Genomic DNA, 21054 nt, shown 5'->3' with positions numbered 1-21054 from the left:
TCATTTTCCTTATTGTTACTTTAGGAACACAGGTTAGAAGGAATTCTGAGACACTGGTGTTATGCTGCCACCTATAGGAGACTTGGACATTGGCATAAAAAATGTTGAGCAGGCAGTATAAACCAATCTACTCTCATCATGTTTCAGTTTTATGCTAGTGTGGAAGGAGAATGGTTGACGAAAAGCAAACACCCTTGTTTTTCTTTTAATCGAGGCATTTTTATTTCTTTAGTCAAGTTTCTTTGTTCACTGCAGAGCCGAGAGAACTGTACAGTTTTCCAGATCAGCTTCACCTTGGCGCTGACCTGGTGGTAGTTACCTTCCAGTGTAAACCTGTTTCTGAAAACTCATTTGCCTTATGACCACCAGAAGGGTGTGGACTGTGGCTATCGGTCACCAGTTGCTCTCCAGATCACTGACTCCCAACATGTTTACTTTGGTTCACCAAGGTGCTGGATCCTGTCCTAGCCTTGCTACACTTTCAGTGCATTCACATTCTGTGATACTTGCACCTCCTACTGTGGAAACAGTTGACACAGACTTTTAATCAGCCAGTCTACCACACTGTTCAGACTTTCCAAAGGTTCAGTTGGAGTTTGAACTTTCAGAAGTCAGAATTGGAGCTGACTCATTGCTTGGAGTATGTATGCCTTCTTTTAGATACGGCTCAGTCCAGGGTTTTCCTTCTGCAGGAGAAACTCTTGACCCTTTGTTACCAGGTTCAGACCTTGCAGTCCAAGCGTTATCCTCTCTACTTTTGCATGACATCTCTGATGGTAGCCTCATACCATTCAGTTCCCATTGCCCAATTCCATTACAGATCAGTGCAACTCATTATTCTGGCTGTTGAGGACAAGAAGGCACATTCTGTGGACAATTATGTGTGCTTGATGCCCAAGACCTGGTTATTCCTGGCCATATGCTTAAAAAAAATCCAGCATTTGACTTGATAAAATCCTTCTTCCCACTGGTCTGGAAGATTCTCACAATGGATGGCAGCGTGACAGGCTGGGGAGGATTCCTTGGCATCTTCATGGTGCAGGGGACTTGGTCGCAGGAGGAAGCGTGTCTCCAGATTAACATGTTGAAATTACTAGTGGCTCTGTTGTTCCTCCATTGCTGGACCACTCAATTGCACAGTCACCTAAACCAGATTCTGTTGGACAGTGTCACAGCAGTGGCATATATCAGTCATCAGAGAGGAACTAGAAGTCTTGCAGCTATAGTGGATGCTCTTTAATTCTGATTTGGGAAACATTTGATGGTCCAGCACCTGCATTCCAGGCATTGAAAATGCAGGATGTGGACCTCACGGCCTACAGAATCAGCAACAAGCTGGACAAATCTTTATCCAGTTCATTGGATAAAGTGGATGCTCTGCTGAATCTGTGGGAACTGTTCAGACTGATTTATCCCTTTTCTCCTCTAAAGTTCCTCCCATGTCTCCTCTGCAGGATCTTGATAGAGGGCATTCCAGTGATGCTCACCACACCAAACTGGTGAAGGTGGGTGTGGTCCTCTGGTCTCATCAGACTCCTGGAAGTCTTTGTGGGCTCCCCCCAGACCATCTGGATCTTTTTTTTTTGTTTGCCAAAAATCATCCACCCTGCTTCTTGGTTGCTGGCTTTACCAATTGAAGCTCTGATGCTATAGGATAGGGTTCTTGGAATTTATTTCACCTGGAAAGCTTACTTCAAATGATGATAGGAACAGAAATTGATTCCTAGGAAATACTCTGTGGGACAGATCCTTTATTTTCTGGTCTAGAACAGCCATCAGCTCCGAATACTATCAAGGGTCAGATCTTGGCTCTAGCAAATATTTTTCAGACTGCATGCCTCTTATTATATTGTAAAAGCCTTTATATTGGGGTCTCACATAGCGTTCCACTTATATGTCCACCTGTGACTCCCTGGAATCTTAACCTGGTTCTCTTGGTCCTTCAGAAAACACCCTTTGAACCTACTCAGGTTGAGTTGGCAGCCTTGTCCTGTAAGATACCTTTTTGTCTGCTTTACAAAGACAAGTTGTCTTGAGGCCTAGGGCCTCCCTGCTCACTAAGGTAGTATTTTCCTAGCAACTGTCTGTTCTACTGTGAATACATGCCAAGGAGATGTTTGGATGTTGTACTGGTTGTTAGTTTCTGTCATAACTACTTTTAGATTGACTCAACCTGCCTCCCGTTCCACCATTTTTAGGTAACTTGGGCATCTTATCATTCAAGCCTATTGGTTTACTGTTATAGTTCCACCTTTTCCTGCCAAGGCATATGCTACAAAATCAGTAAAAATACCTTTTAGGGACTTTCCGTATCAGGTATCTGTTTTCCCAGATGGCAAGGCTTCCACCTGGTCTTCGGTTCACACGTTCTCTTACCATTACCAGGTGGGTGTTCAGGCCTCCCCAATGAAAGCTTCAGGCATGAAGTCCTTTGGGCAGCTCTTTGAGTCACAAGTAGTCCTTTGCTTCCCCCTGTTGTTTGTGGGCATGTTAGTGTGTTGTTTGCTGTATTTCCCACCCCTCAGTTGGACTCTTTTGGGACATCTCAGTGACTTCCTTCTGCCCTAGGTCTCTTAATGAACAGTTAAGGAGGCCCTTTTCTTGGAGTTTGCGAAAGTATACAGGTCCCAGGTCTCTGTTTTATGATCACTTCTAATCCTGCTTTGCACAAATTCTGAAGCAAGGTCCCACACTCATATGTAAATGATGATCACACGACACGTGAGGTATCACTGCAAATGTCAGAGTGAGAGCAATAATTCTTGCACCAGACCTCCTGTGTAACTCTAAACTGATAATCTGTAAAGGCTTTTAAAGTGTCACCTATGGAGATTTTTAGGTACCATAGTTTTTTGTCATGGGCAAAGCATTACATGTTGGGTATCTATTTATTCAGCATAACATCTTTTATATTTTACCACAAAATAGGGTATTATAGTGTGTGTGCGCACACTAAAATTAAAAAATGGTTGCGCAATTGTCGACATAAAAATTGCAACAACTATCCACATAAAATCATGGAAGCATTCCATGCCTTCTATTTTCAGCTCTACTAGTCAGGCAGAACGGCAGACTCAGAGAGGGTGGATGCCATTTTTGAGGGGTTACCTATTCCAAAACTGAAGGTAGCACATCAAAATAGGTTAGAAACCCTGATCTCCACTGAGAAGGTGCTGGGAGTGATCAAGCAGGCAAAGAGGGGATCTGCATCTGGCCCGGATGGTTTCTCTGCCTTCTACTATAAGAAGTTTGCTGCACGACAGGCCCCATATCTGGCCATACTCTGTAATACATTGTGAGACGGGGACCCGCTGTAATTTGAACACAGCATTCATCACAGTGATACCAAAACCCTCAAAGGGGAATTGGGTAATTATATTTCAACAATGATCTGAAATTCATGACCAAAATTTTAGCGAATTGACTGTCCTCTTTTGTTAGTTTATATATTCAAAAGGACCAGATTGGATTCATTCTGGGCAGAGAAGACCCTGATCATATCTGGAGGGTGGTAGACATTGTATCTCTGCTTCAGCCTGGATGGGCAGGTGGTACTCAGGAGGGTTTTCTATTGTCTATTGACCTGCAAAAAGCATCTGACACGCTCTCCTAGCCATATCTCTTTAGAATACTAACCAAATGGGGCTTTCGCCCTTGTTTTTTGGGAGTCATGAAGACACCCTACTCATGCAGACACAGGCTCAAGTGCGACTCCAGAGCTATATATCTAGACTGATATCAATTGCATGGGGCAAAAGACAGGGTTGCCCTCTGTCCCTAATTGTGATCATTGACCATGGCCATCTAGACCGACCTAGACAGTCATAGGGTGCAGTCTGGCGCACAGGAGCACAAGTGTGCCTTGTTTGCAAATGATCTTCTCCACTTTATCACATCTCCATTCATTTCCATGCCCAATATTCTAAGATTACTTCAGGAGTTTTGGGCGGTCTCGTGGCTAGAAATAAACACATCCAAATATATGGCACTAAATGTGATGGTCCCCTCTGTACTGCTTGATCATTTTAGAGGTGATTTCCTTTCATTTGGAACGAGACCAATATCCCATATTTGGGAATTCAACTTACTGCTAATATTAACTCACTATACACCTACAATTATCCACCCTTACTCAAGAAACTGAAGGCTCATTTCCTGACTGGGCAGGATCCATACTTTTAAAATGACATTATTACTCTGCCTCCTTTATTATTTTTTTTTCCCGCTCCCTCCCGATTCCAATTGCTCACTCAATTCTAAATAAATTCCGATCTAAAATTATTAGGTACTGTATGTGTGGGGTTAGGAATGACACCAATTTTCTAAACCGATTTTGTTTAAACCCGAAACTAAATGGGGGCTATGGCTACCCAGCCTGTCTGTATATTACCAAGCCACACAGCAGACTCAGATTTCTGTTGTTTACTCCCGTTTTTCTAAACCTGATTGGGTCCAGATGGGGAGGCAGGCTATACCCTGGACTATTTGTTCTGGTGCCCTCCTAGGAGACAACCCTCTATACTGGTGCCTACCCTTTCACACTCCTTTGCATTGTGGGACAGGCTATGGCATAATCCCACTTTAATCTCGTTTACTCCCTTAGCACATATTTTTAATAACCCGCTATTTCCACAAGAACAGGCTATTAAGGGGTTCCAGTAGTGGCTTGATAAAGGGCTCTATAGAATCTATCATCTATCTTTTTTTACCCATAGGGGACCAATCACACTTAGATTTTGTGAGGAAACCCTTGAAATGTCTTCTATGGAACGCTTTTGATTTTTTAAGATTGCTCACTTTCTGCGTTCCTTCCGGCCAGAGGGACAGGTTCCCTATAGAGTCACCGCATATGAGAAATGGTGTACACAGGACTCAGGAGGGCATATCTCTCATTTATGGACTACTTTTGGGCGCCCCTCCTATTATATTCTAGATTGGGAAAGGGATCTCCTAGAGAACAAAGACCTTGACTTTTGGCATAAATGCTTTCCAAGATTATTTACTGGTATGCGGCTTTAAAAAGGTTATAAAAACTGCAGGTTTTTTACCTTCATGCATTCTGTGCAGCAGTGCCCCCAGCCCCCTCAATACTTACCTGAACCTCATTGCGATCCAGCGATGTGAATGACAGCCTCGGCTGTCCCGGGTCTCTGCCTCTTCATTGGCTGAGATAGCAAGCGGGAGCCAATGGTTCCAGCTGCTGTCAATCATAGCCAGTCAGCCAATGAGGAGATAGAGGGCCAAGCCACAGCTTTGTGTGTGAATGGATACACAGAGCAGCAGGTGCCCTCATAGCAAGGTGCTTGCTGTGGGGGCACCCGACAGACAGGAGGAGCCAGAAGAGCCTGCGGGGGACCCAAGAAGACCCAAAACTACTGCACACAGTAGGTAAGTATAGACATGTTTGTTATTTTACAAAAAAAGAACCTTTACAATCGCCTTAACGGAAGCTAGTCTGAAGGTTGTCACCCGATGGTACCTAGTCCCAACACACTTAGCTAAAATGTATCCCTCAGCCTCTCCATTATGTTTCCAGGGATATGAGCTGGTTGGTTCTGTGTACGACATATGGTGGGAGTGTCCTAGGATCCGTACCTTTTTACAATGGTATCTTTGCTTTGTTGCAAAGGGTCCACGGGAGTGTTGGTTCCACAAACACCCCAAATAGCCCTTCTTAATGTACCAGTTGAGTACGTGCCTAACAAAGTACAATGCTTGATTTTCTTTATTTTGTTGGGGGCCAAGATGACAGTCGCTGAAGCTTGGAATCAGCCCTCTGTGTCTCTAGCACAAGCAAAGAAAAATGTTTCTTGGATCATGCTGCATGAAAACCTGGCAAGAATCCTACAAGACAGGGTTAAGAAATTTTAAACTACCTGGGAACCTTGGGCTAAATATCTCAATATTTCATTTTAATCTTAAGAAAGATCTAGAGGTCTACTGGGGTGTGTGTTTTCTCTCCACCTCTTAGTCCAAATCTACCACTATATTTCTTGGCCTTCTCCTCGTTTACTTTTCTTTTATTTCCCTGTCAACCCTGGATATCGGGGTTGTGGTCAGTTCTCTGAAGACTCTCATCTGAGAGATTCCTGCCTTATGTGTGTTATCTATGCTATATTCACAAATAGTGTTACTTATTTCCTTTGTTAATATCCCAGACTTGGTATAATGTTTAAGTTGCATAGACACTGGAGAGGTGATGATGCCACAAGGGCCAGAATATATTCCTTTGTCTAGAGGATGCCTGTGCTGTAACTCATTATGAAAAGTTTCTTGATACATAAAAGATAATACAAATGTTGAAAGTAAAAAAATTTTAACCGCTACCCTTTTAATCTCCATGGTCTGTGCTTTCAAAACATTAATCGTGTTCGGGGGTTCTTAGTACTTTTCTAGCAATAAAATGCCAGTTTTTACGTGTATGTGAGAAGTGTCAGATTTGTCCTGGGAGTCAAGTGGTTGAAGTGGGGGCATCTAAATGCGGAAAACTTGTTTATATTTCCCAGATCACTTCTCCTGCATTAAGAACATCTAAACTCAGGAGTACCAGTAGGAATGAGACTTTAGTCTTCAACCTCTACCTGGCAGGGCATATACCCAATGGTGTACCGGTCTGATTAACCAATTTACAAGCACGCTATAGCTGAAAGACGGCTATAGCATGGTTGTCCAGTTCTGGGAGGGCGTCATATGATTTCCTCCCTGAACATGTCCCCAGCGGCGCGCACCCGGCTCTGTCAGTGATCGCTGTGTCCTACAGGCACAGCTGATCACATGACTAGAGAAAAGGTCAATCTCAGTTGCCTTTTACCATGTGGTCAGCTGTGTCCAATGACATAGCAGATCACAGAGTAAATACAGTTGATGGTTATTGGCAGTACTTTCTTCATGCTGTCACGCAAATGTCAGAGCAGATCTTCACTGATAATCAGGGCATTGATGATCAGTGCCCAGCAGTGCCGCCTCTCAGTGCCCAGCAGTGCAGCCTAATGCACACTCATCAGTGAAGGAGAAAAATTACCTGTTTGAAAAATTTTATAATAGAAAAAAAGTTAAACTTTTTTTTTCAAATTTTTTGCTCTTTTTTTTTGTTTATAGTGCAAAAAATAAAAACCCCAGTGGATGATTAAATATCACCAAAAGAAAGCTCTATTTGTGTGAAAACATTTTTAAACATTTCATATGGGTACAATGTTGCATGACCACGCAATTGTCATTCAAAGTGCAATAGCACTGAAAACTGAAACTTGGCCTGGGCATGAAGGGGGTAAAAGTGCCCAGTCCAGTAGGCAAGTGGTAAATAAATAAATCTTGCAGTAAGAAACATTCTCATGATCTTGCTTTGACATGTGCAGATCAAGGCTTCTTTAAACCTGCTCATTAAAGAAATAGTCTAAAGTGTTTTTCAAGGAAGTTTCTTTTACACAGGAGTTACTGTCTGCACTTCTGCAGCAGAGACTAGGATCTGGTGTATCCATGGCTGGAGATAAAGACAAGGGCGTACCCCTAACACCCAAACTGAAATGTTTGCGGACGAACATTTTACGTCCAAGATTCACAATTGGTTGCTACAGTAATACATTTTAGATACTTTAAGAGTTTTCTGACTCTCAAGAACCCTGCCATTTGTTTTAAATCTTTGCCAACCTGACATATTTTTGCAGATTTTATTTGCTACTGTATGATCCTTGATGAAGCCTGTTGATTGGCTTATGAATGATAACAAAGCTGTCAACTACAGCCTGCCATTTAAAATATTTACCTCCCTGTTCATCACTATGCAGAGCTCTGCCCGGCACTGCACAGCCAACTTACCAATGAAAATAGTTGGACCGCGACGCTCATTATAACATGCTTTTGTGTGTTAAACAGTCATAATAATTCTGTTTTCTGTATGTCGACAGGAAGAAGAAGAAGCCAGGCGTCAAGCAGGTGCCCAGTTTCCAGGTTTCCCAGGTACCGGCCTTTAAAGATTTAAAACCTATTACTATCGAGAACAAATACACACGTACAGTATGTATTTATGTATGTACATATACACACATTTATAAAGTACTGTGCACAAGTCTTAGGCAGATGTGATAAAATGCTGTAAATTATAGGAGAAGTACAGCCAAAGCTCTTTTGGCTGTACTTCTGTGGTAACAGGAGTGCAGTTTGTTATGCACTCCTGTGACCCATTTATAGCTGACATCGGGCCGTCAGCTGATGTCACTCAGCCAGTCCAGGCTGGAAAAAGATCCCGACTTTAAAGCCAGATCCATCCCAGAATTTGGAGCAGCACCTGGTTCAGCCTCTCAGTGATCCACAGAGAGCCTGATCTAGACACTCCCTGCAAAGCCCAGTGCTCCACTGAGCACAGGGGGGTCGGCAGAGCAGACAGCGGAGACTCATGGCTGTGAGAACTCAGCGATCAGTGATCATGTGATCGCTGAATTCTCACCTTTAGTTTCTTTGAGGGACAGATACAACATCAGACTAATGCTACATCCAACTAGGTATGATTTAAAAAAACTAAATAAAAACGAATTCCTATATTATTTTAAGATTGCTTTCAGAAATAGAAGTGTTATTCATTTATTTTTAGCAATTAACAAAATAAAAGTAAATAGAAGAAAAATCCATATCAAATCAATATTTGGTGTGACCACCCTTTGCCTTCAAAACAGTATCAATTCTTCTAGGTACACTTGCACACAGTTTTTGAAGGAACTCAGCAGGTAGGTTGTTCTAAACATCTTGGACAACTAACCTCAGTTCTTCTGTGGATGTAGGCTGCCTCAGATCATTCTGTCTCTTCATGTAATCCCTGACAGACTCCATGATGTTGAAATCAGGGGACTGGGGGGGGCCAAACCGTCACTTCCAGGACTCCTTGTTCTTCTTTACGCTGAAAATAGTTCTTAATGACTTGGCTGTATGTTTGGGGTGGGTGTCTTCTGCAGAATACATTTGGGGCCAATCACAGGCCTCCCACATGATATGGCATGACTGATAAGTATCTGCCTGTATTTCTCAGCATCGAGGACACCATTAATCCTGATCACATCTCCAACTCTATTTGCAGAAATGCAGCACCAAACTTGGGAACCTCCACGTTTCCTGCAGACACCCATTGTTGTACCACTCTCCAGCCCTTTGCAAACAAACTGCTGTTTGCTACAGCCAAATACCTCAAATCTTAACTCATCAGTCCAGAGCACCTGCTGTCATTTTTCTGCATCCCAGTTCCTGTTTTTGTGCGTAGTTCAGTCGCTTAGCCTTGTTTCCATTACTTATGTTTGAAAACATAGAAACTGGAGTGCAGAAAAATAGCAGCAGCTGGTCTGGACTGATGAGTCAAAATTTGAAATATTTTGCTTTTTAAAGCTATTTTTTTTGGTTTATAATAACAGTATTGTCTCTTAGTGTTTTCAGTGTAAACTAATACTGCGTTTTTTTAGGGGGATTTCCTGGTGGCTTTACTGGGATGCCAGGTGTCAGTGAAATTCTCTCTGACCCAGAAGTTTTGGCTGCAATGCAGGTATAAATACTAATTAGTTCTCCACCCACAGGGTATTTTGTTACATAAACATGTTTCCTAGCCTGCTGTCTTAGAATTTGGTTGCCAGGTGTGATCTTTTTGTTGAATTTCTGCTTTACAGATTAATACCCCTTAGAAGCAATTTAGTGTTTAAAGGGTCTGGCCAACCAAAACTGATATTTGCTATGGTGGTAATGTCATATTTAGCATATCTTGCACCTGTGGCAATTTATTCTTGTTCAATATTTTTATTAATTCAGTATAAGACATGGGTCTCAGAATACAAAAAGTGGTAATATGAAGTCTCGGAGCACAGGACCATCATGTATTAAGGCATTATCATTGACATCAATCAAATAAAAAAGGGAAACAGGTTAGCTGTCACGCAGAACACTAAGACAACAAAGCAGAGGAAGCAAGAGGGAAAAAAGGGGTGGTGTCACAGAACAACAGGCTAACTGTGCATGCCAAGCTGTGTTCCCTACTGGGCGATGAGAATCCACCAAGCCTATAAAATGAAAGCTTCAGAGAGACCAAGTCTAGGTGGATAGAAAAAAGAGAAAAGGGAGGTCCAGGGGGGGCAGGCTCTAGAGAGGGCAAGAAGAATGCTAAGCAAAGCTAAAGCAAAATGCTAGGGAAGCAGTAAAGATGGAAAAGAGGGGTGGTAAAAAAATGATAGATCCAGGGCTGCCACAACTTTGTGCAATTTTCGACCCTAAACTGGAGGACTGCATCAATTTTGACATGAATCATAGCCTTAATAATTCTGTGCTTGGTCTTGATTATAACAAAGGAGTTAGGCTTCTAAGCCTTCGTTATGATTTGTTTGGCGGCCATAGTTATATGGAGAAGCAGATTAAATGTAATGCTAGTTAAGTTTGGAGGGTGTAAATTGAGTAACTGGTTAGCTATTGGGCAGGGCCACATATGTGTGTGCCACTATCCACACACCCTTGAAAACAGATTGGCAAATAATTTGGGATGGACTTGAAAAATCTAGCAGAGACTAGGTAACAGCAGGTCAAGACTTTGATTCATAAAATAATGAATAATTTACCGCGCTCTGATATTACCGTGCCGATACTATATACTTAAAAAATGCCACTAATTAATATATACTGTGACAATATCAACTTATCAACTGCATTACCAAAATTAATCAAATTATATTACCACAGTGTTTAGTAAAAAATAAAAAATGTGTGATTAAATCCAATAGTGATAATTTTACAATATAAATATCTCATTAAAAATAAATAAATAAATTCATAAAGTTCACTGTGCAAATGTGTAAAACAAAAAATGATTATAAATATCTCATTAGAAATAAATAAATTCATAAAGTCCAATGTGCAAATAGTGCAAAGAAAAAAATAAATTTTATATATATATATATATATATATATATATATATATATATATATATAATAAATTTAAAAAAAAATTTAAATATATATAAATTTATAAAGTTCACCAGCAAAAATGTGCAAAAAAGGAAAATGTGCAAAAAAGTTTTTGAAGTTCAGCAGGGAGAAGATGCTGGTAATATACTCTCCTCTCAAGCTGCTTATGGTGGTGTGGATGGAAACCTACGGATTGTCTTCTGAGCCTATACAGGCATAAGGATTTCTCCCTCCTAGAGCCTCTCCTCACTCCAATGCTCAATGTATCCTCATATGACCCATAGGAGAAAAGAATAAAAGATATGGTGCCTTATCCAAGGTATATATAAACACTCTTTAATGTGCTCCCATATTGCACTCACATTGTTTCAAAAATAAGCACGCATGTATTGAAATTTAAGCCGCAGAGTGCGGTAATGATCAGCCTCGCAGGAGTGTTGACACACTCTGTCAGTACTCGACGTAATGATGATCCGATACGTGGTGACGGAGGGGAAGGGCAGTGACGTCACCTGAGCTAACGTGCACCACTATGAATATAACACACCCAGTGAACATAACTCACAATAAACACATTTATAACCACAGAGAAAAACATACGAAAATATATCAAATCAAAGCTAACACATACTGGCATTTGGAAGTTATAAAAGTAATACTTTGCATATATGTCTGAAGACCTCTGGAGCGAATAAAGTGGGAGATCAACCCAGATGCAGATCGACATCCCTTCTGAGGTTTAACCCCAAAGGTGATCTGGTCTGCAACCTGTGAATCCACCATGCTTCTCTCTGTAATAATTTACGATGCCTATTCCCCCTCTTGCTGACACATAAACTCTCTCAATGCCACAAAAATGAAAAAAGTAACATCTCCTCCATGAACTTCTTTAAAATGTCGTGAGACATTAGAAATTTGTTTTGCTTGTGGGTTAATGGAGTCACAAAAATGTTCTCCAATGCAGGTTCTAAGTCCGCTTATAGTGCATCCCACATACTGCAGGCGACATGATGTACTGCATATGAGATACACCACATAGGTGGTCCCACAATATATAAAAGTTCTAATCATAAAAGATTCACCGGTATTGGGGAATCAAAACTCTTGGTACGTAGATTAAATGAGCAATATCTGCATGTTTTAACACCACAGGCATAAGAGCCCGTGCAGGAAAGCCAGGTAGATGATTTTGTTTTAGAGCTAAAATAACTTGGGTAAAGAAGCGTACCAAGTGTAGGTGATTTGGAGGGGTATCGCCATATTTTTGGCAATATAGTAGGTTAAAGATGCTGAGACTCAAGTGGTTAATATACCAAAGAAGCTGGAATAGGTATTGTTGGAAAGCTTATGTAAAAGTGAACTAACCCTTTAATGCTCACATTACATGCATTAATAGCCTATACTTATAATGGGTATTTCTTTATCCCACATAGGATCCTGAAGTCATGGCTGCATTTCAAGATGTAGCTCAAAATCCAGCTAACATATCAAAGTATAACACCAACCCAAAAGTGATGAATCTGATCAGCAAACTATCCAGCAAATTTGGAGGCAGTGCATAGGGTGTAAGAACACCTCAGAGACACAGCAGTGAAGAAAGAAGACCTCTTGGACTTTTTATGTACACATGGTGATTTTTTTCCATCTTACAATGCTTACAAAACTAAAATACAAAGTGTATCAATTGGCACAATGAACAGTTAATGTGATTGAAAAACAATGGCATACTTGTATTTTTTTTTATTTCCTGATGGGTTTACTATAAGAATGTTATTTCTGTCAGCAATATTTGAGATGCAATAAAATATACCAATCTGCAAATTATGCTGCAGTGTTAATGGCTTGTGTACAGACTGTACTATTACTATTTGTTTTTTTCAGAACAGATTCCAGATCAAATGGATTATGCAGTCCTAAATTAACAAGTGAGGGTTCAGTATTTAAGTGAATTCAGATTTGATCTAAGATAAGATCTATTGTATTTGTTATTGTTGGTCTAAAAAAAATCCCTCTGTTTACATGATCTTGTCCTTTTTAATGATCCTGTATGCAGCTCGATACAATGTTTGTAGTCAGCCACTGGGAACTATACAGATCCAGGGCTATTCAGTTACCTCAGGCTTTCAGTTGTGTAATTATCACTCAAACATTCACCCTCCAACCTTCCCTTTGGTTAGAACACTTGGAACTCATTCTAGACACAGCCAAAGAAAGTCTTTTTTTTTTTTTTTTTTCCCAAAACAAACTGGTCTCTCTGATCCTACGCTAAGGCCTTAAGTCATAGAAAAACCTCTGCCAGATTCCCCATGATAGTTCAGGGCCTCATGGTGGCCCCCTTCCAAGGCTGTTCCATTTGCCCAATTTCATTCACGGCCCCTCCAACACAACATCTTGTTGGATTAAACAAACGCGCTCCCTCTCTTGACCTCCCAATGCTTCTATCCAGCTAAGCAAGGAATTAGCTAGCTTGGTGGATTTCCAACCCAGCCTTGACAATGGGGAATTCCTACCATACCAGTGGAAGCTTTTAACAACAGATGCCAGACCCTCAGGCCAGAGAGGATTGTGCCAATCTCCCAGAGTTCGGTGAATATTGCCATCCAAAGAATCCAAGCTTCCTATCAACATCCTGAAGATCAGGGTGATAAAAATGGTTTTGCACCACTAGACTCCTTTTCTTTAGTGTGCAATGAGATAATGCTACGACTGTGGCTTAGATCAGTCACTCACATAAATTGCCATGTCATTATCACAACACCTAAGATGTAATTAACCCGGGTAAGTTTACCAGTACACATGGGTAACAATATACAGCAGTGGTCTCCAAACTGTGGCCCGGGGGCCAGATGCAGCCCTTTGCTTGCTTTTATCTAGCCCTTGGGGCAATATTTCATCCTCAGACACCAACAATGGGGCATAATCCCCTTCACTGAAACCAATGAAGGGGCACAATTCCTCCCAATGACATTAACGATGGGGCACAGTTCCTTCCAATGACAGCAATGATGGGGCACAGTTCCTCCCAATTATACCAATGATGGGGCATGATTCTTCGCACCCAATGACACCAACGAGGGGGCTCAATTCCTTTTACAGACATAAAAGATGGGGCATTGTTTACTCCCACTGATGTCGGCATTTTCCACTTCCAATGGCCACAGTCCAGCCCTTCTAAAGTCTAAAGGACAGTAAACTGGCCCTTTGTTTGGAAAGATTAGAGACCTCTGATTTACAGTATATGTATAAATTTTGTGATAAAGCCTCCTTCAATAATGACTACTGGAGATGACAAAAATGAATATAAAGGTTGCCATTATGCAGCCAAGAAGAGTGGCCCATCTCATCAGTGGATGCTGTCCTTAACAGTAAACATTAAATCATAAAGCAGTATAAAATTCCCATCGCATTTATGTCAGGTCCTCCCTAACCCCCCCTCCCTAACCTTCTCCTCCTTCGAGGCTCACTGCATCCGGCTCTTCTCACCCACCCCCCTAAGGATCGCAGTGATCTACAGGCCCCCCGGATCCATAGCCCGCTTCCTGGATGACTTCGCCGCCTGGCTTCCCTTCTTCCTCTCCTCAGAGCTACCGACCATCATCCTCGGGGACTTCAACATCCCCATCAATGACAACACCCCAGCTACCTCCCAACTCCTCCACCTAACCTCCTCCTTCACACTCACACAATACACTCAATCCTCCACCCACATCAATGGGAACACCCTGGACCTCGTCTTCTCCCACCTCTGTACCCTTAACCACTTCACTAACACCCCCTTCCCTCTCTCCGACCACCACCTCCTCACGTTCTCCACCTCCCCTTCCCCTAACTCCCCCCCCCCCCCAGTGCGCCAAACCATCACCAGCCGCAACCTACACCCAGCCCCCCTCCACTCGGCTGCCGACCGCTTACACGACAGCATCCTTCCACTGTCATGTCCTGACCTAGCCACTAACACGTACAACGACTCACTATCAGCTACCCTAGACTCTCTGGCACCCCTAACCACACGCAACATCAAACCCAGACCGCTCCAACCATGGCAGAACGACCACACTAAATGCCTCAAACGTCGCAGCCGTGCGCTGGAGAGACTATGGCGCAAAACCAGGTCCCCTCATGCATTCTCCCTCTACAAATCTGCCTTCCTCACCTACACCTCCTCCCTCCACGCCGCCAAGCAGGCCTACTTTGTTAACCTGATTAACACCCTCTCCACCTGCCCTCGCCGACTCTTCTCCACCTTCAACTCCCTGCTCTCTCCCCCCCCTCCTCCACTTAGTACCTCACTCACCGCCCACGAAATTGCCACTCATCTCCACAACAAGATTGACGCAATCCGCAAGGACATAGTCAACTTGCAATCTACCTCCCCATCTAGCCTCCCCCCTTCCATCACCCCCTCATCTCTCCCCTCCTCTGACCTCGCAACGGCACTGCCCCCCACCACACCCAAGGCCCTGCCTACCGTAACCCCCCCATCACTGCACTCCTTCAGCCCTACTACCACTGAGGAAGTCAGCAGAGTCTTCTCAGAAGCCCGCCTCACTACCTGCCCCCTGGACCCTATGCCCTCTCAACTCCTCCGGTCACCCCCCTCTTCCCTCATCCGCTCCCTTACCCACATCTTTAATCTCTCCCTCTCTACTGGCGTCTTCCCCTCCCCCCTAAAACATGCGCACATCACCCCCATACTCAAAAAGCCCTCCCTGGACCCCACTGACCTCAACAACCTCAGACCAATTTCCCTGCTGCCACTCACTTCCAAGCTCCTTGAGCGCTTGGTCTTCGATCGCCTAAGCGCCCACCTGACTGACAGCAACCTCCTTGACCCACTACAGTCCGGCTTCCGTCCCCTACAATCCACCGAAACTGCCCTCCTCAAAATCACCAACGATCTACTAAAAGCCAAAGGCGACTACTCTGTCCTCCTCCTCCTAGACCTCTCCGCGGCCTTTGACACAGTCGACCACCCCCTCCTCCTTAATAAACTACTCTCCCTTGGCATCAGAGACACCGCTCTCTCCTGGTTCTCGTCCTATCTATCCCAACGCTCCTTCAGCGTTTCCTACAACGGTGCCACCTCCTCCTCACTCCCCCTCTCTGTTGGGGTCCCCCAGGGCTCTGTCCTTGGACCCCTTCTCTTCTCCATCTACACCTCCTCCCTTGGCAAACTCATACACTCCCACGGCTTCAATTACCACCTCTATGCCGATGATACTCAAATCTACCTATCCACCCCTCACCTCACCCCCACATTCTCCGCCCGCATCACTCACCTCCTAAACGACATCTCTGACTGGATGTCGCTCCATTTCCTCAAACTCAACCTCTCCAAAACCGAGCTTCTCATCTTCCCCCCAGCCCGCGCCCCCCCCCCCCCCATCCTTTCCATCACTACCAACAACACCACCATCAATCCCGCCCAGCAAGCCAGGGTCCTTGGCGTCATTCTGGACTCAAACCTTTCCTTTCAACCTCATATCAAATCTCTCACAAACACATGCAGACTCCACCTCCGCAATATCGCCAAGATACGCTCCTTCCTTACCCCAGACACCACTAAACTACTAGTACACTCCCTGATTATCTCACGCCTGGACTACTGCAACTCCCTCCTCACCGGCCTACCCCAGTGCAGGCTCTCCCCGCTTCAGACCATCCTGAACTCAGCGGCCAGACTCATCCACCTCACCAGCCGCTCCACCTCTGCCACCCCCCTCTGCCTCTCCCTCCACTGGCTCCCCATTGCCCAACGCATTAAATTTAAATTGCTCACCCTGACCTATAAGGCCATTCACAACACTGCCCCTAACTACCTCACCGACCTGATTCCCAGGTACCACCCTACCCGTACCCTTCGCTCTTCACAGGACCTCCTTCTATCTTGCTCCCTGGTCTCCTCCTCCCACGCACGACTGCAAGACTTCTCCAGGTCCTCCCCCATCCTCTGGAACTCAGTACCCCAATCCATCAGACTGTCACCTTCCCTCCTCACCTTCAGGCGCTCCCTGAAAACCCACCTCTTCAGGGAAGCCTACCCCACCCTCACCTAACAGCCGCTGCCCTTCCCTCCTCCTACCACTCCATCCCCCACAGCCGTTTCCTCCTGTGCCTCTACCCCCTCCCTCCTAGATTGTACGCTCGAAAGAGTAGGGCCCTCTAACCCCTCGTGTGCTGTTTGATGTTACTGTTCTGTTTCATGTATTGTCCCCCCTCTATTGTACAGCGCTGAGCAAACCCTTTGGCGCTATATAAACTCGATAAATAAATAAATAAATAAATGTCCATGTCTGCACTACTACAACTAAAACATGTCATAAAGCTTCACCTAATCCAGCATATGTAATGGCGGTTACCCAAGGCATTAAGTCAGTCAGATAGGCAAATCGTGGTAGCATGCTGGCATAACAAAAAGTATGTATGCAGTATTTTCTTATAAAGTATATGGAGCTGCAAGCCAGGATACAGATATGCTCAGAAAAGGTTGGCGAGATTAGCTAGCAGAGACGAGTAAGCATATAGCAAGGTAGTCCATGCAAGCGGTATTAGTCAGCTATTCCAGTATGTAAAATAATGTCAAGTGTGATTACCAAACTTGCTCCGGCATAGCAATATTTCTTACCGCTATTCACCCTACCATGCAATATCTCTGAGCCCAGACTGGCTCTCTGGCTGCTGTTAGCCTCCTAGAGGAGGTAATGCCCCCTGTTTAGTCGGTGTCTTCCACATGTGTTCCAGTCGATCCCCAGGGCTCTGGGACAGTAGGAGGCATGGCCAATATGACGTCACAGCATCTGACATCAATGTGTTTCGCCCATTGTCATTGCAGAGCTTTGTCAAGACAGGGAAGCTGCCACTCACTGTCTCTATTTAAAGAATCCACCCCTCTTCATGCTGTTGTGTCTTAAAGGAGCCTGGACCACTAATGTGTGACATAAATAGATGCCTAGTGGCAGGTCTTACTTTTTCCAATAGACTTATATAGGTAAATACTTGTTCTCCTAGTTAAATGCCCATCACTATTTCACATTGCAAGAATACCAACAGATAACCAGATTCATAAACCAAATCCTAATATAAAAGCGATATCGAACCAGACATTAAGGTATTTATGTGGAATAGGGACATGCGGTAACATTCAATGGAGCATAGAAAAAGAAGCAAAGAGGGAAACAAAAAGAGAAATAGGAGATGAAAAAGTGGACCTAGTATCCCCTGGAGCAAAGTAAACTTTAAATCATTAAAAAATGTAATTTTCCAAAAATACCAGGAAGTTAAAGAGGAGCTCCACCCAAAAGGGGAAGTTCTGCTTTAAGGACTGGGTCCACGTTCTCCGTTAAGGATTGGCACCTTTGGGGAGTGGGGGTGCAGAGAGTACCCGAAATTGACAGATACCCACTCACAATTCTGCTGCGATCGCGAAAACGGACATTTTCCTCCCCCTTCCCTCCCTGTAGTCTCTCTCGGACACATTACAGGACCATTCAGAAAGTGCAGTGTTACTTGTGCATGCGCAGTGGGCACCCACACTGGAGATGTTGGCACCAGGCCCACAGGAAGGCTGGTGAAACGAGCTGTGGGGAGGATACCATGGGATCGAAGGACAGGTGTTTGTCTGTTTTTTAAAAGTCAGCAGCTACAGTTTTTGTAGCTGCTGAATTTTATTTATTTTTACAGTTTCACTGGAACTCCAATTTAAGTTCAGTGTTTAGCTCCTTTGAGGACAAGGTATTAAAGTGTTACTAAACCCACAACAGTAAAATCAGTCTGTATATGCAGTAAAGCATGCTTGTTATACTCCCTGTGGAACCTAAGGGGTCAAACATCCACATTGTATAAAAAGGTTGTTTATCCCTGTCTTCTCTGATTTTTCTACAGTCCCCAATCCATCTGCTAATAGTACAGAGCTCTAGGAGTCACTCTGCATATGCACAGTTTAGTCTGTATAGCTGGAGAGATTTTTTTTTTTCTTTGGGAGGGTGCATGTGATCAGCACAAGGCACTGTCCTGACAGAGGGTCAGGAGTTATGCAGCCTCATAGGACAGTCAGAAGAAAGTCAAAACTCCTCCTACAAACTTTAATCAATGCTCAACTGGACACTGATAAAAGCCACAAGACTGCTATATACTGCTGATGAGAAAAGATATTTAGCAGTTTATATTTACTAAAATAATTACATTTCCATGTTGTATGTACTGTGGGAGACCAGATATAGTGAATTCAGGGTCATAATAAACAAAAAAGTGCAGCGCTATACATTCAAAAGTACTACTAACCATAAAAAATAATACATAAAAAAGTATGATGTCCTTTAATGTGCAAAAACATTTTAAATAAACAAAAGTCTTTAGTGAAAAATTAAAGTTCAAATAATTTCAGGGACAATTGTGATTCCAAAAACATATATATGCAAAAAAAATATATATCAAAAAATAAACTTTCTTGGGGATCCACCATCACCAGCACCTGAAAAAATACTGCCGCTTACCACACATATATGACCCCATAATTAGGTGACGGTCAAGAAAAGCAAGTACGGATACCAAATTAGGATGATGAACTCCGTTATTGCTGACTTTGAGGGGATATGGTGCACTCCATACACTGGATGTAAATAGACGCCAATAGGATCACTCTCACTGGATTTGCAAATCAAGGCATGAGCTCCCAAACTGATACTTCAGATAAATTGCCAAATATAGACCTAAAATATTTAATTATCCTCAAAGAGGATAAAATCATCCAAAAAGCAAAAGAATCCTCATGGTGTAGTATAATTAGCAGGATTTATTGCCTTACAACATAGTATTATACATACATCAAGATATACTTAAAACAGCATGTCACCATATAACCAAATGGTAAGTTTCTAACCAACAAGATGGCCATCGCGCTCTGGTTCATGCTGACGTCACGCATTCTGACTCCTGCCAACACGTTTCGTCATCTATGATGTCTTCAGAGGCATGGCCAGTGTACGAACATGACGCCTTTATATAGGGAGGAGGGAGCCCAGCTCCTCCCCTACACTATTAAAGCAAATACCGGAACAGGAAATAGGACAAATCCAGCTATGAAGCCATACTTTGTTAGTGTCCGTAAGGACAGAATATATGGGACACTCGGCACGTATCACAACTCTTGATACATTATATTTACTTAAACCATCTCCTGTGTTAACCACTTCCCATCCGCCCGTTGTATATAAACGGCTGGACGGTGGCAGTGCAGGGTTGGGTGGCCGTTTATAAACAGCCTCCCCGCACCCTGCTTGTGCGCGCTCCCTGGGAGCGTGCAGTACCTCGATCCGGTGCACGCTGTGTCCTCTGGACACAGTGGAACACCGATCGTCGGACGGGACCTCTGTGTAAGGTCCCGATCATGTGATCACTGATTGGCCAATTGGATTGGATCACATGCAGAGTAGTAAGCAAGATGTCACTTCTGACATCAATGCTTACTAAGTGTGAAATCTGTGAATGATCACAGAGGTCACATGGTACAAGGCTATTCACAACAGCCTTGTACCATGTGACAAGCTGTGACCAATCACAGCTCACACATTATTTCTCAATGGCTGCAGGACAGAGAGAAGGAGAATTGATTGCTTTTCCAGCCTTTGCGGGTGTAAAAGCAATCAGTGTAAAAAAAAAAAAATCTTCATCACCCCTCACAAGTAGTACAGTGTCACCATGGTGACACTGTACTGCTAGGGTGACAGTATATTAAAAAAAAATATATATATATATATATATAAAAAAAGTTTAAAAATTATAATTTTTGGTTATAAACTAATTTGGTTTATTATTTTTTTACTAAAAAGATAACGGAATAAATTTTGGCCAAGATTTAGGATGGAATACTATTTGCAAAATTTTAAAAGAAAAACACTTTTTTTCAAAATTTTTTGACTTTTTTATTAACATAGCAAAAAAAATAAAAATTCCAGTGGTGAATAAAGCTTTATCTGTCTCATAAAATGCTAAAAAAATTCATTTGGGTACAGTGTTGCATGACCGCGCAATTGTCATTCAAAGTGTGATAGCACTGAAAATTGGCCTGGACAGGAAGGGGTTAATAAACACCTATAGAAGGAAAAAAAATATATATTTTATTCATTACAA

The 21054-nt window shown here is 43.1% G+C and overlaps 1 protein-coding gene across 1 annotated transcript in view; it reads left to right on the top strand.

Moving 5' to 3' along the window:
- Positions 1–12750, top strand: part of ST13 (ST13 Hsp70 interacting protein) — a 100969-nt gene extending 88219 nt beyond the window's left edge. The window contains exons 10-12 of the mRNA XM_089684861.1: positions 7905–7956; positions 9444–9523; positions 12360–12750. Coding sequence (XP_089540987.1) covers positions 7905–7956; positions 9444–9523; positions 12360–12488 — 261 coding nt within the window. The 3' untranslated portion in view covers positions 12489–12750. The remainder of the gene's footprint in view (positions 1–7904; positions 7957–9443; positions 9524–12359) is intronic.
- The last annotated feature ends 8304 nt before the right edge of the window (positions 12751–21054 follow it).

This window comes from Staurois parvus, unplaced genomic scaffold (genome assembly GCF_062004578.1).
Source record: "Staurois parvus isolate SC_StPar_1 unplaced genomic scaffold, SC_StPar_1.0 ptg000360l, whole genome shotgun sequence".
Classification (NCBI taxonomy): domain Eukaryota; kingdom Metazoa; phylum Chordata; class Amphibia; order Anura; family Ranidae; genus Staurois; species Staurois parvus.
Note: the sequence above shows the minus strand (reverse complement) of the source record. Positions and strands in the feature narration are given on the sequence as shown.